Genomic DNA, 14,404 nt, shown 5'->3' on the forward strand with positions numbered 1-14,404 from the left:
TATTAAGACCTATTAGAACTTATGCTACAATTGCTTCCTTGAATCTCCTTAAATCTAACATTTCCACAGGATTCTAGTGAGTGTTTATACAGCTTTGGGGATATCTGTCATTTGGTAGTAAGGTGACTGGATATATTAAGATTGGTTGTTTGAAAACCTTAGGCTGTTCCTCTCTAACCTTAGAATGCAATGCTGAGATTGATTCCTCTGCCTGGTTCTGAATATCTTTATGATCTGTTTTAATAAGTTTTTCTAAGGCCTGTATCTTGACACTCATATCAACCAACTTTTTTAGAGATAAACCAAGAGTTATTAAGATTATCATTAACATAATGCCAATCTCAGTTAAGTTTACTATCACTTCACTTAATTGATTTAATTGTTCCAATTTTAAATCATGCATTGCATAATCATACAGAGACCTAACTCTCTCCATTATAATAGCTTTCCCCATTTTTTTTTTTTTTTGTTTTGTTTCGTTTTTTTGTTTTTCAAGACAGGGTTTCTCTGCTGCTTTGGAGTATATCCTAGAATTAGTCTGTGTAGACCAGGCTGGCCTTGAACTCACAGAGATCCACCTGCTTCTGCCTCCCCAGTGCTGGAATTAGAGGTGTGCACCACCACCACCCAGCATGTTTCCCACTTTTAACATGAGAAAAAAAAAACGTTCTCTTTTAAGTAATCCCTTTAAGAATTCCCAGTTGTCTCACTAACTCTGCTGCTGCGGAGGAGGAGGAGGAGAGGAAACTGACTGCTGCTTTGTAGAACTGTAGAAGCCTGAGCGGGCTTCAAGGCAGCAGTCAGAGAAGGGGACCCAGGGAAGGCAACAACCCGCCAGGAGAGAAGAAGGAAAAACCTTGTCAGTGGGGCAGTGATTACGGCCATGTGTAGCTCTGGCCTATGCCGGTGGCTGCAAAGACACAGGCAAGTGACTTTTTAATGAATTTATGCACCAAAAGTTGGACCAGATGTAGCATGAATTCTATCTAATTGGTCTTAATAATAAAAACCCAAAGTCAGCTATCAGGGGTGAAAGCTGAAAGATGAGAGAAGTAGAGCATCCAGCCACTAGAATTCTTAACTGTACGAAATCCTCAGACCAAAAAGGGTGATCCTGTCCCTACGCATCCTCAGACTGAACGCACTGAGCTCCTGTCTCCTCCCATTTTATATTTCTCTCTCTGCCCAGCCATATCCCTTACTGTCTTTACCTCCCTAGTGCTGGGATTAAAGACCCATGACTCCTAAATACTGGGATTAAAGGTGAGGTGTAGACCGGTTCAATTTTGTGTAGCCCAGGGTGGCCTTGAACTCAGAGATCCCTCTGCTTCTTTCTCCAAAGTGCTGGGATTAAAGGTGATGCCACCACTGCCTGGCCTCTATGTCTAACTAGTGTGGCTAGCTCTGCACTCTAATCACCAGGGAAGCTTTATTTGTTATAGCACAAACAAAGTATCACCACAGGCTTCCTGGGAATAGACTTTCTTTTTTTAAAAATTAATTAATTAATTACTTTATTTATTTATTAAAGATTTTTGCCTCCTCCCTGCCACCGCCTCCCATTTCCTCCCTTCCCCCAATCAAGTCCCCCTCCCTCATCAGCCCGAAGAGCAATCAGGGTTCCCTGCCTTGTGGGAAGTCCAAGGACCACCCACCTCCATCAAGGTCTAGTAAGGTGAGCATTCAAAGTGCCTAGGCTCCCACAAAACCAGTACGTGAAGTAGGATCAAAAACCCATTGCCATTGTTCTTGAGTTCTCAGTAGGCATCCTCCTGAATAATAACCTTCATCAGGCAATGAAAGGAGACAGAGACAGAGACCCACATTGGAGCACCGGACAGAAATCTCAAGGTCCAAATCAGGAGCAGAAGGAGAGAGAGCACGAGCAAGGAACTCAGGACCATGAGGGGTGCACCCACACACTGAGACAATGGGGATGTTCTATCGGGAACTCACCAAAGCCAGCTGGCCTGGGTCTGAAAAAGCATGGGATAAAACCAGAATCGCTGAACATAGCGGACAATGGGGAATAGACTTTCTTACTGGTTAAGTTCCGAACTGTGTCAAATCTAGACAGCCTTGTAAAACTAACAAATCAATTGGCTGTCCAATATCAGATAGTTACACCTGAAAACATATATACAAGTAACATTCTGCAGACCGAGAAGGCTGTATTTAGGAATGAGTGAGTGTGTGTGTGTGTGTGAGTGTGTGAGGCTCAGCGATGACTGTGACAAACACTGGGCTGCCAAGGGCTCTGCTTGTTCTGATGATGCCAATCCTGAGCCTTCCCCCTCCCCGTGTTGTCCTTGTCACCGTGGCTTTCATGAGGCTGAGAACTTTGGAAAATCCGGTTTTTATGACTTACTCCTGTCTATTCTGTTTTTGTCATCAGAAGACCTCTCATACTTTTAATCACAACAACTGGGAAGTTAAGCCAAAGGATCATTAGTTCAAGGCCAGCCTGGGCAATGCAGCAAAAGTCCTGTCTCAAAGGAAAATAAAAAAACAAAACAAAACAACACCAAAACAAAACTCCAAATTCAAAAACAAGATAAAACATTGGCCTAACAGGTGCAAGGCTCTGGACTTCATCTTCAACACTGGAAAAGAAACACAGAGAAGGGAAAGGAAAAAGGAAAATTCCTCTAGAATGGGAAAAAAGGAGCTTCCTCTTTGCTGATAGCTAAGGCTGGGGCATTTGGCCTGAGTCACATGTGTTTCTCATTCAATGCTCCCTACAGCACGGGGTAGCGGATGCCCTGTTTCCTAGTTTCTGGTGAGAAAGCTAAGGCCCAGAGATCTCAGCAAACTTGCCCAAGTTCACATTTAAGTTTGTGGAGGATGCATGTGTAGACTGCAAAGGCTGTCTCTGAGTCTCTGTCTTTACCAGTTTGCCATATTCCGTGGTAGTGCAGTATTTCTGTTTACTGGTGGCAGAATTGGCAATGTTGAAAGGAACACAGATAAGATAGCCTGTAATCATAGCACACAACACACACACACACAAACAAAATTCTCTGGAGGGAGGCAGGCAGATCTCTATGAGTTCAAGACTATCCTGGTCTATATAACAAGTTACATAGACCTGTTTTATTGTTGTTGTTTTTGCTTTTGCTTTTTTTAGAGCAAACAAAATTAATCCTAAAATTTCTTTGGAATCAAAATTTATCTTCTCTTATTAGCAATAAACCATTAGCATCAAATATACTACAGAGAGTTTTCCATACCAGGCACATAGAGAGGGAAAATAAAGAAGTGTATGCAGAGAAGAGACACGATGAAATCTGGATTTGTTTGTTGTTGGTTTTTGTTCACTACTAGGTGAAAAGCCAGGACCCTGAGCTCCTGTTGCTCCTGCTCAGGAGGGAAGTCTGTAAGAGTGAGAGACAGGCTATCTTCAAAGCAAAGCTCCTTCTTCTTGTCTTGGGTTCCACGACAGGAAGATGAAAAAGCGTGACTGCCCTGTCATGCTTTTTTGGGCTCAGGGACCAGGGACACCATAAGTGCTGTGTAAGGTGTGTCTGGTTCATACTACCTGGGTCAGATCTGGCCCCCTTAGGCTTGCATGCTAGCCTGAGTCAAATTTGCCCGCCTCCCCCTCCCCCCCCCAGGCTTGAGGGCTAACAGTCTGAGTTTCAGGACTTGCCAGGCTCTCCGGTCACAATGCTGAAATGCCCCAGTCTTACAGTCCTGAGCCTCACTGCAGTGTCTGAGAGACTTCAGATGCCCTGGTGGGATGCCAGGGCAGGGTGAACCTCACCTTTTCCAGCCGACTCCATGTATCCAGCACGTCGTGGGCAAAGTTAAAGTACTCAGGTACCGGCTGTCTCCCCAGGCTGATGGCTTCCCAGGTGGCCACAGCCTCAGGGACAGGTGGAGGTGGTGGCTGCCCGTGAACCCTGCAGATGCCCCAGGAGCTCCTCAGAGCCTGGAGGACCAGGCCTCTCCGCCATAACTTCATGCCGTCTGTTGCCTCTTGCCTGTCACCAAAGAGGAGGGACAGTGGTCTTGCATTCGTGATTGGGTTGAGGAGGAGTCTATGACGAGCTCTGAGAGCGGCATAGCTCATCCCGATGGTAGGACACGTCACTGGCGTCATTCAGCCGAGACACTGGTACTCTCCTACCTCTTCCTGTGCGGGAGTCTGCATGTATCTGAGGTCATCAATTCAGAGCCCACTTCTTAAGGCTCGGTCCTTCAAAGGGATCCCCCAGTAACAGTCATTTGGCTACTGTATTAAACAACTTTAACATGCATGCTGTGTGTTTGTGTGTATGGGTTGTGTATGTGTTCAGGTGCACGTGTTCATGTACAAGCAGAACCTTGACATCTGTCCCTTAGGCATTGTCTCTTGTTGTTGTTGCTGAGACAAAGTCTGTCATTGGCTTATACGTAACTCACCAGTTAGGCTAGGGTGTGCCGGGCACAGCACCCTAGGAATTCACCATCTCCAGCTCTTCAAACTGGGTTCTGGGATCAACTTAGGCCCTCATACTTGCAGGCAAACACTTTATTGACTGAATTATCTCCCTAGCCCCTTCGCGGATATTTTAACTATTTAAATTGATATGTAATCACACAGATTTAGGGAGCACACTGTGACATTTCAACTAATTTGTGCAATGTGTGATGTTGGGTCTGTGTAACTAACATAGCTGTCACCACCAATAGCCCAGCACTGCCCAGCAGAGACAAATTATTAGCCACATAAGCAACTCACAGTTTTCTATTTCTTAGGTGCAGAAAAGTAAAAAGGAACATAAGACAGTAATTAGAATAATATCTCTTACTTAACTGGGCCCAGGAATAACTTTATTGCTTCTACATGGCACCCCTGTGAGAAGAAATCATTTAGGAGGTACTTGGTTGTGTTTTTTTTTTGTGTGTGTGTAAAGATTGCAAACGCAGTGTGCTCTTCACTCTAATGTGCATAGCTGGGTTTATACCGGCCCTGTGTCAAGTGCCAGGAGTGGGCGGTGGCCCGAACAGGGCCGAACAGGGCAGGGCTGTTTTAGGGCCTGGCTGCTCAGAGTTTGGGCCTTGGAACATGAGTGATCTCCAGAGTCTGTGACAGGCACACAGCCTCAGCTGCCATCTGTGAGTGCCACTCTGTGTGTTCCCGGGATCCCAGACATGTCCTTAGCCTGGGGACACTCCCAGCTTCAGTCCCTTGGCCCAAGTTCTTCTAGCAATCATGGAACAGGGCCAGAAGAGAACAATGAGCGTGTGTTTCAGCCACAGGAGGATCCCATCCCCACAACCACTGAACGACTTTGAAAATACGGTGGGGGAAAAAAGCTATAAACATTAATTTCACACCAATACATTGCCCAAGCGCCTGGAACTAACCATTCATGGCCCTGTAAGCAACCCGTAATAAACACACTGGGTTCCAGAAACAATAACTTAAAAGAACAAAAATGTCAGCGGGAATAGTTGAGAAGAAGAAGGGGATTGGGGGGGTGGAAACGGATAAAGGTGGGGGTGAGGTTGGTTTTGATGAAACAGCAGTTTCTTTGTGTCTGACAGAGCTGTAGTGAAGGCCATTCTTGTGTATAATAGCATATGCTTAGTCAACAATAAAAACTATAAAGAAGCTTTTCATTACGCCCCATGACAACTCTGTCGAGAATGGTACTTTCCCCAAGAGAGGGAAAGTGACGCCCAGCCTTCACTTTCCAGAGAGCCTGCGTTCAGCCTCTGTCTTAGCTGCTAACCCAGGATTTAGGGCCTAGGGGTTCCAAGCATAACCCCTGCATTCTGCCCCACGCCTTTCCCTTTGGCTCTTCCCTTCTTGGGGGCTGAACTCCAGAATCTCCAGGCCTTTCCCCACACTTTCCTAAGGCCGCTTCATGCTGTGTTTATCCTTGATTTAATCACCAAAGACCTCTGGGCAAGTGACAGCTGTCGGTGAAGGATTTCTTGCTCAGTTACCTGGTTTTAAAATCCGAGGCGGACACAAGGCATCTGCTCTCGCCTTCAGCAGCCGGGCAGACCCAAAGGCTCCCGAGAATCCGACCTGGAGCTTTAGCCCCAAATGCAGCCTGAAGGGAGAAGGATTAGAAGTCAGCAGAGAACATGCGGCTTCAACTTCTAACGGGACAGAACATCGCGAACCAGCGAGGGACAGAACATCGCGAACCAGCGAAAGTGGCTCGGTGCCAGAGTTCCCTGGGCACACAGTGCCTGCAAGACTAAACCCTGACCTGGACTCCGCCTCCGCAGGACTGGTGCCTTCGCTCCCTGGAATTAGGTCAACAGCCTGAAACTGGAATGAGAACTTTGCTCTGCTTTAACAGAAAGGACATAAACCCAGACCCTGGCTTGTTTCCTGTTTGAAGTGCCCCCCACCACCCGCTCCTACCCCGCCCCCTACTCCGCCCCGGACCCCCGCCCCTACCAGATTAAAGATAGAAACTGATTGGGCAGTCTTGCTAAGGACGAGAGCAGGATTGCTGGAGTTGATGACATGGCTCTTGGATGGGGGCCAAGGCAGCACAACTACATAAATTTCCTGGGGGTAGAAAGAAGGAGAATTGGATCTTATCTAATAAAGCTGTTGAACTTAGATAAAAAGCCCTCTAAGACTCTCAATTTCTGCAAGGGTCAAAGCCAAAGTTGTGACACTGGCGCACAGCGGGCTGCTTCCTTGAGAACAGCAGCAAAAACCTCCGCTCCCTAGCCCTTGAGATGCCGTTAGTGTGGCTATCGATCACCAGAACCTGCTCGAGAAGCTCCCCGGTTAATCTGTGTCCCCGTCTCCCCACTGTGATCCGTTTGAGCATAGCACTGCTGCAGGCCTGTGTCTTCCTGCCTAACCCTTCCTTCTACGTGAGTGCTTCTCAACCTTCCCAGTGCTGCGACCCTTTAATACAGTTCCTCATGGTGTGGTGGCCCCAACCATGTAATTATTTTATTGCTACTTCCTAACTGTAATTTTCCTACTGTTATGAATGTAAATATCCGATACACAAGATATCTGAGATGAAACACCTCCCTCCTCCTCCAGGGGTCAGGACCCACAGGTTGAGAACTATTTTTCTGCTTGATTTTCTGCCACAAGGCTCTCCCTCAGACTAGAGCTGTCTCCTTCAGCCATACTTCCCCACGCCTCCTTGGACCACCATTCCTTGCTAGCTTTTCCTTTCTAGGACAGCCCCCTTTCTAACTCTGTATGTTTTCAGTTAATTTGCTGTGTTTATCCCCTTCGCATGAGAACTCCATGTGGCTGTAGCGGCGGGATCCTCTCACTCCTGCATCCCCGCACTTAGAACAGTTCTGTGTTTGGGGGAGCTCGTGATTATTTGTGGAGCTCACAAGCGGCAAATGCAAAGATTCATTCAATAGTTTTTCCCCGCCAGACACTGGGCTGGGGTTTTTCATGAGTAACGGCTACAACTTGATTTCTGACACCGTAGGTACGAAAAGGTGTTCTTGGCTTTTGTTTCTAGAATAAAATCTAACCTGGTGAAGTTCCCAAACCCCAGTATGGGGAGACCTCAGAGCATCTTCCTTAACACTAGAAGTGGATGAAGGGTTGTCATAGAGAAATAACCTCACACAGGGTACCTAATACTAATGGTGCTATGCTCCCTGTCTCATTTGTTGGTCAGCTCAACCCGGCCCATTTCCACAAGCCTAGCCTCTCTTTCTCCCTATATAAATTGGCCACAGATTCTTTACTGGGCCCTAGGCAATAAACTCACACCTGAATTTGCAGCAGTTTCTAGAGATGTGATCTTCACGCCCAGGAATATGGCAAGTGAGCTATCTTCAGGTGATATAATCTATATCTCTATTTCTATCAGTATTTGATAAGAGCGAGGGCAGCAGAGAGCCGAAGGCTGTAACAATGACATCCTAATAACACAAATAGCTTTTGTTTAACAAATATTTGCTGGGTGCCTAGCATGTGCTAGGCAAAGGGAATGGTGTGTAATTTAGGAGGTGATCAACACCCAAGATGGGAGTGAGGCTGTTATCACATTATACAAAGTAATTGGGAAAGGGCTAACTGGGAAAGTGAAGCTTCATTTGACTGGAAGACGCCAAGAGAATGAGTCTTGAGTATCCCTGGGTAAAGAGCTCTCTGACTGGGGAGACCGCAAGCACAAAGGCCCTGCCATAGGAATGAGGGCATTGTATTTGAGGAAGAAGAGGTTGACGTGGCTGGAGGACAGCCAAGGGAAGGGCGTGGCTCAGTGGCAGGCTAAGAGGTAGAGTACTCACCAAGTATGTGCAAAGTCCCGGGCTTGATCCCCAGTACTTCAGAAGGGGAGGGGAGAGGAGAGGGGGAGAGGAGGACTCAGAGATGGGTAGTGGCGGAGAGGAAAGAGGGTGCTTATGCCTTCAGTACACTCAGCTGCTCATTTTGCACCTATCAGTTGGTTTAACCCTTTCCACACCCAGAGAATTCCACGTCATTGAACAGTGGAAGAAGCCACGCCTCAGAAAGAGTAAACTACATGTTTATGGTCACACTGTTTAGGGCAGTGCTGGGACTCAATCTCCAATCCGTAGACATCCAGACCCCTACAATCAATTTGACTTTCAGTCCCACAGAAACTCTGGTCCCTGGTGTTCATGGGTACACTCTTTTAACAGGGCTGCTCTGCCAGGCCCCTCTTACTCAACAATGGCCCATTCTTCTCCAACCCCTCAGCCTGGTTCTCTAGAACCCCAGAACTCAGAGGATTATTCCAGAGGCAGCTGTGGCTTCCATGTGCTTAAATAGGGTTTCTTGGGAACACCCATTAGCAGAGAGGTCCTGCTTTCATCACAAGGGGGAACTTAAGGTCTGCTCTTCAGACCCCTACATCCCTTCTGAGGTGCCACGGAGCTGACTGCCCTAGTTCAACGTGGCCCAACAGCCCGAGAGTAACCCAGCTTCTTCCAGGTATGAGCTTGCTCTGATTGACAGGTGTCCTGCCTTCTGTTTAAGATGGCTGCACATTAGGGTCAGTGCAATATCTTTATAGGCCCAGCATAACCCTACCCCAGACCTCTTAAATCGGAACCTCCTGGGTTTGGAGTCAAGCATCACTATTTGTGAAAAACTCCACCAGGAAACTGTACTGTGGAGCGGTAACTGAAAACCCACTCAAATAGATGTTGTTGTGGGAATTAAATGAGGCCATCTAGTCACTCCACGTCACTGAGCATCAAAACAGGGCCAGGCATGGGTCTGGGAGGTGGGGAAACAGCTATGAACAATTGTGTTCGCTTATATTTAACAACTTTAAAGACCCAGCTGCAGTGGTGCCTTATCTGAAATCTCAGCACTTGGGAGCTGGAGAAGGTGGGACGATCACGCATACCTAATCAGCATGGGCTACCAAGTGAGTTCCAGACCAGCCTCGGCTACTTAGTGTGTCCATGTCTTTCAAAAGAAAATTCAAAAATGAAGCATAAAGTACCCAATCAAACAAAACCAAATTGAAATATGAAATAAATACTGGTTACTCAGAGGGCAGAGTGTTACAGGGGAAGGGGAACGAGGAGTGGGCTTTGGAAGACTCCTCACCTGATGGCTGTTTTTTGAGCTGGGGTGCCTCCTGGTGCCCATGGGTGAGTACTCTCAGCAGGGGACTTCTATGCAGGAATCTAAACAATTTTAGGAGTTGCAAGGGGTGAGATAAACAAGTTGTAGGCAGAGGCAAAGTCCTAGGGTGCAGTGGGGGAGGGACCGAGGCCACAGGGCATTAAGGACAAGGTCTAGAGACATTGGACCCAAGAGAATAACACAAGTTTTGGACGATTCTTTCTGGTAGATCACAGGAACATTTCCAGAAACAGAAGCCACTTGGTTTAGTTCATATTTAAAATGGAGATCTTTGACCATTGTGTGTCTGTCAGGAATTGAGGATGACAAAGAATAGAAGACCATCAAGCATCACATGGTTTGGATAAGAGCCAATGGCAGTTGGGATATGGGGGTCTTGGTGAAATCCTGGTGAACAAAATCCCACACAGAGACTGTTGGAGAACACCCCTTTAGTGCCAGCTCTTCTTGCTAAGAAAGTGTCTCTTTCCAGCCACTTCCCCTGAATTGGGGACTGACATTGAATCTGAGCTTGGAATTTTTAGGACCGAGCAGGTGAGAGGTGCTCAGGTGAGAGGGCTCCAAAGGGGCCCACAAAGGATTCAGGCCTCAGAAAGAGGCAGGGACAGAAAGAATGAGGTCCATACCCACCTGGGTGAACGGGCAAGGCAAGGCAGAGGATAGATAGCTGAAGGCACAGTGCCTGCATGGATGCAGAGTTTGAGGATCTCCCAGAGACGATGTAGAGGCATGCTGAGGTTCAGGGGACTCCCCTTAGAAAGAGCAAGAGGGATAGGAAAGTGACGGCTTGGAAGAGGGATTATTTCCTCTTCACTCCTAGAGAATGCAAGCAGTTCATTTATTTGCTTGCTTTAGCTCCTTGTACCCTGAACAATGTTTTCTATCATCACTCTGCTTTAAAGGCTAAACTGTCCCCTTCCTCTGACATTTTTCAATCTTTCCTGCCTGCTTTTCTCCCTCAGCCCTTATCAGCTTCTTCTCTGTCTTGCCTGCTTGTTTCCTGGCAGAACACAAAGACTCTAATCTGTTTCGTTCACTTCTGTGTCTTCTGTGCTTAGAAGGGACGTTAGCTCGTGTCAAAAATATTTAGTGATAAAATGAATGAGTGACAGTGGTCGTCTGAATAATAACAATACTCATAGGCTCATAGGGAGTGGCACTAACAGGAGGTGTGACTATCTTAGAGTAGGTGTGGCCTTGTTGGAGGAAGTAGATCACTGGGGATGCGTTTTGGGTTTTCAGATGTTCAAGCCAAACCCTGGTGTGGACAATGATCTGTATTCTGTCAATTATGTTTTAAATAAACGCTGATTGGCCAGTAGCCAGGCAGGAAGTATAGGCGGGACAACCAGACAGGAAGTAGAGGCAGGTCAAAGAAAACAGAAGAATTCTGGGAAGAGGGAAGCAGACTCCACAGTTCTTTACTGGCCACAGAAGAATCAAGATGTGACTGCTCCACTGAATAAGGTACCAAGCCACGTGGTTAATACAGATAAGAATAATGGGCTACTATAAGATATAAGTGCTAATAAGAAGCCTGACCTAATGGGCCAATCAGTTTATGACTAATGTAGACCTCTGTGTGATTTCTTTGGGACTTAATGACTGCAGGAACCAGGCAGGACAGAAACCCTGACAACAAAACTCAGTGTCATTCTCTCTTCCTACTGCATAGGGATCCAGATGTAAAACTCTCAGCCCCCTCTCCAGCACCTTGTCTGCCTCTATACTACCATACTTCCCACCATGATGACAATGGATTAAATCTCTAAACTATAAACCAGCCCCAATTAAATGTTTTCCTTTATAAGAGTTGGCAAGGTCATGTCTCTTAACAGCTATAGAAGCCTAAGTAAGACAGTGAATGAATTAATGAGACAGCAAGGTTAACATGGTGACAGCTGATAAAGGTGAATGTGGTGGTTTTAATAAGAATGGCCCATACAGGCTCATAGATTTGAATGCTTGGTCACCAGGGAGTGGCGCTATTTGAAGGGATTAGGCAATGTGGACTTGATGGAGGAAGTGTGTCACTGAGAAAGGTCTTTGAGATTTCAAAAGCCTAAGCCAGGTCCAGTGGCTCTCTCTCTTCCTGCTGGCTGTGGATCCTAGTGTAGAACTCTCAACTTCTCTAGTACCAGGTCTGCCTGCATGCTGTCAAGCTCTCTGCCATGATGATAATGGACTAAGCCTCTAAAACTGTAAGCAAGGCCCTATTAAATGTTTTCCTTTCTAAGAGTTACAGTGGCCATAGTGTTTCTTCACAGTAATAGAAACCCCAACTAAAATAGAAGTTGGTACCAGGGACAGGGGTATTGTGACAGGCCTAACCATGCTGCTCATGGGCTGAATGTCAGCTTCAGGACTTTAGATTAGGAAATCAATTGAATACTTTAAGTGGATCTAAATGGGCCATCCTAGTAGGAGCATGGAAGAGAGTGTTTCTGAAGGTGATCTTGAATATAGGGGCTCAATTCAGGAAGTTTCAGAGGGGAAGAATATTTGTAAGTGGTCTAAATAAAGTCTGTTTTTGTGATATTTTGGTGAAGAATGTGGTTGCTTTTTGCCCTTGTCCAAAAAATCTTCCTGAAGCTAAATTGAAGAGTTTTGGATCAATGGCACTGGCAGAGGAGATTTCAAGACAGTTTAGTATTAACTGTGTTACATGGTTATTAGTGGTCAATCTTTTGCAGATCTATAATGAAAAAGAGCAAGCTGGGCAAGAAAAAATACAAAATGTGCAGTTTGAGGAGGAAGGGAACAGCAGGTAGTGTGATGAAGAGGAGTCCTGTGTTTAAGGAGATAAACAGATAAAGAAATGGAATAAAGGGAGTGGTGATTCCAGGGCAGGATCCCAATCATCTAAGCTTCCAAGTTGTGAAAAGGAATTGCAGAAAAACTTAAGCAATGAAGGAAACCATAGAAAACAGAAAGCTGATGAAAATGTTTGAATGAGTGGGCTAAGTTCCAGTCCCATTAAGTAGCAGAATTTGACAGCTCTGGCCACATGGTTTTATCTGTAAAGTCAAGGAGCTGTGGAACCTCCCTCTGAGACTAAGGAAAGCCACTGACCCAGGCATGTGTTAGGGGTGTCTCTACATGGAAACTTAGAGAGGCTGTTGTGTGAAACTGTGAAGGTGAAGCCTGGATTGTGTTAGATATCCCAAGATGCTGGAAATGCCAGAGTTGTTTTATACCTCCCATGAAGAGCTGCTAACAGGGTGTGGAACCAGCACAAGAGAGAGCAGTGTGTTGCAGTCAACAAAGCTGAAAGGAGTTGGAGATCTGAAGAGCTCTTTGATATCATACATGGAGATGCAGAATTGGAAATTTTCCCAACTGGTTTTTGGTTTTATTTAGCTCAGTATTTCCTCACTTTATTTTTTTTCCCACCTATTGGAATGGTTTTATATATTTTATGCCATTTTTTTGTTGGAAGTGTATGATCTGCTTTTTTTTTTTTAATTTTGATTTTACAGGAGGTTACAGTTAAGAAATTGCCATGAGTCTCAAATGAGACTTTGAACTTTGGACCTTTAAACAGTGTTGAGACTCCTATCAACCATGGAGACTTTTGAAGTTGGACTGAATGTATTTACATTATGATATAGCTACAACTCTATTGGGGAGCCAGGAATTGGAATGTGGGGGTTGAATAAGAATGGCTCCCATAGACTCATATTTAAATGCTTAGTCATTAAGGAGTGGAACTATTTGAAAGGATTAGGTAGTGTGGCCTTGTTAGAGGAAATGTGTCACTGGAGAGGCAGAATTTGAGATTTCAGAAGTCCAAGCCAGTCCCAGAGTCTTCTTGCTGCCTGTGAATCAAGATGTAGAACTCTCAAATACTTCTCCAACACCCTGCTTGCCTGCACTCCAACATGCTCTCCACCATGATGATAATGGGCTAACCCTCTGAACCTGTAAGCCAGTCCCAATTAAATTCTTTTATAAGAGTTGCCATGGTCGTGGTGCCTCTTCAAAACAATAGGACACTAAGATAGTGAGTTTGTCTTACCAGCTAGTAGGGTCTGTTCTCCATGTTGTAGACCTGGGGCTCTGGAAGCAGACACAGAGTGCTTGCCTTCAGTAAGGTAGAATGTGAAGAATGACATCTGAGATTGCCTCTCTGACCTTCACATACAAATGGTAGCTTGCACACACCCACACATTCACAGGAATATGTGTACATACTATGTATGCACACAATACATATACAAACAATATCAGCACAGACACTGAGATCAACAATTTATAAATGGGACCTCCTGAAACTGATAAGCTTCTGTAAGGCAAAGCTCACTGTCAATAAAACAAAACAGCAGCCTCTAGAATAGGAAAAGATCTTTGCCAACCCCACATCTGACAGAAGGCTAGTTTCCAAAATATATAAAGAACTCAAGAAACTAGACATTAAAATATCAAATAATTCAATTAAAAATGGGGGTACAGATCTAAACAGAGAATTCTCAATAGAAAAATCTCAAATGGCCAAGATAGACTTAAAGAATTGCTAAACATCCATAACTACCAGGGAAATGCAAATCAAATGACTCTGAGATATCTTACCCCTGGCTAAGATCAAAAATACTAATGACAGCTTATGTTGGAGACACTGTGGAGTAAGGGGAACACTCCTCCACTGCTGGTGGGAGTGCAAACTTATACTGTCAGTTTGGAAATTGACATGATAGCTTTTCAAAAAGTTGGAAATCAATCTGCCTCAAGACCCAGCGATACCAGTCCTGGGCATAAACCCAAAGGATGCTCAATCATACCACAAGGACACTGGCTCAGCTGTGTTCATAGCAGTGTTAGTTATTCATAACAATCAGAATC

The 14,404-nt window shown here is 45.4% G+C and overlaps 1 protein-coding gene across 3 annotated transcripts in view; it reads right to left on the reverse strand.

The window, feature by feature from the left end:
- The window catches only part of Acsm5 (acyl-CoA synthetase medium chain family member 5), a 34,398-nt gene extending 24,853 nt beyond the window's left edge, over window positions 1–9,545 (reverse strand). The window contains exons 1-3 of one of the 3 annotated variants that reach the window (XM_050143226.1): window positions 6,210–6,321; window positions 5,938–6,047; window positions 3,764–3,983 (exon numbers count right to left, since the gene is read on the reverse strand). In XM_050143226.1, the coding sequence (XP_049999183.1) occupies window positions 3,764–3,964 (201 nt within the window). In that variant the 5' untranslated portion in view covers window positions 3,965–3,983; window positions 5,938–6,047; window positions 6,210–6,321. Of the gene's footprint in view, window positions 1–3,763; window positions 3,984–5,937; window positions 6,161–6,209; window positions 6,322–9,526 lie in introns of those variants that run through there. The other 2 variants (XM_050143228.1, XM_050143225.1) reach the window with 2 other exon arrangements.
- Between the last annotated feature and the right edge of the window lie 4,859 nt (window positions 9,546–14,404).

Source organism: Alexandromys fortis, unplaced genomic scaffold (assembly GCF_014885135.2).
Source record: "Alexandromys fortis isolate MF-2015 unplaced genomic scaffold, M_Fortis_MF-2015_v1.1 scaffold_45, whole genome shotgun sequence".
In the NCBI taxonomy this organism is placed as follows: domain Eukaryota; kingdom Metazoa; phylum Chordata; class Mammalia; order Rodentia; family Cricetidae; genus Alexandromys; species Alexandromys fortis.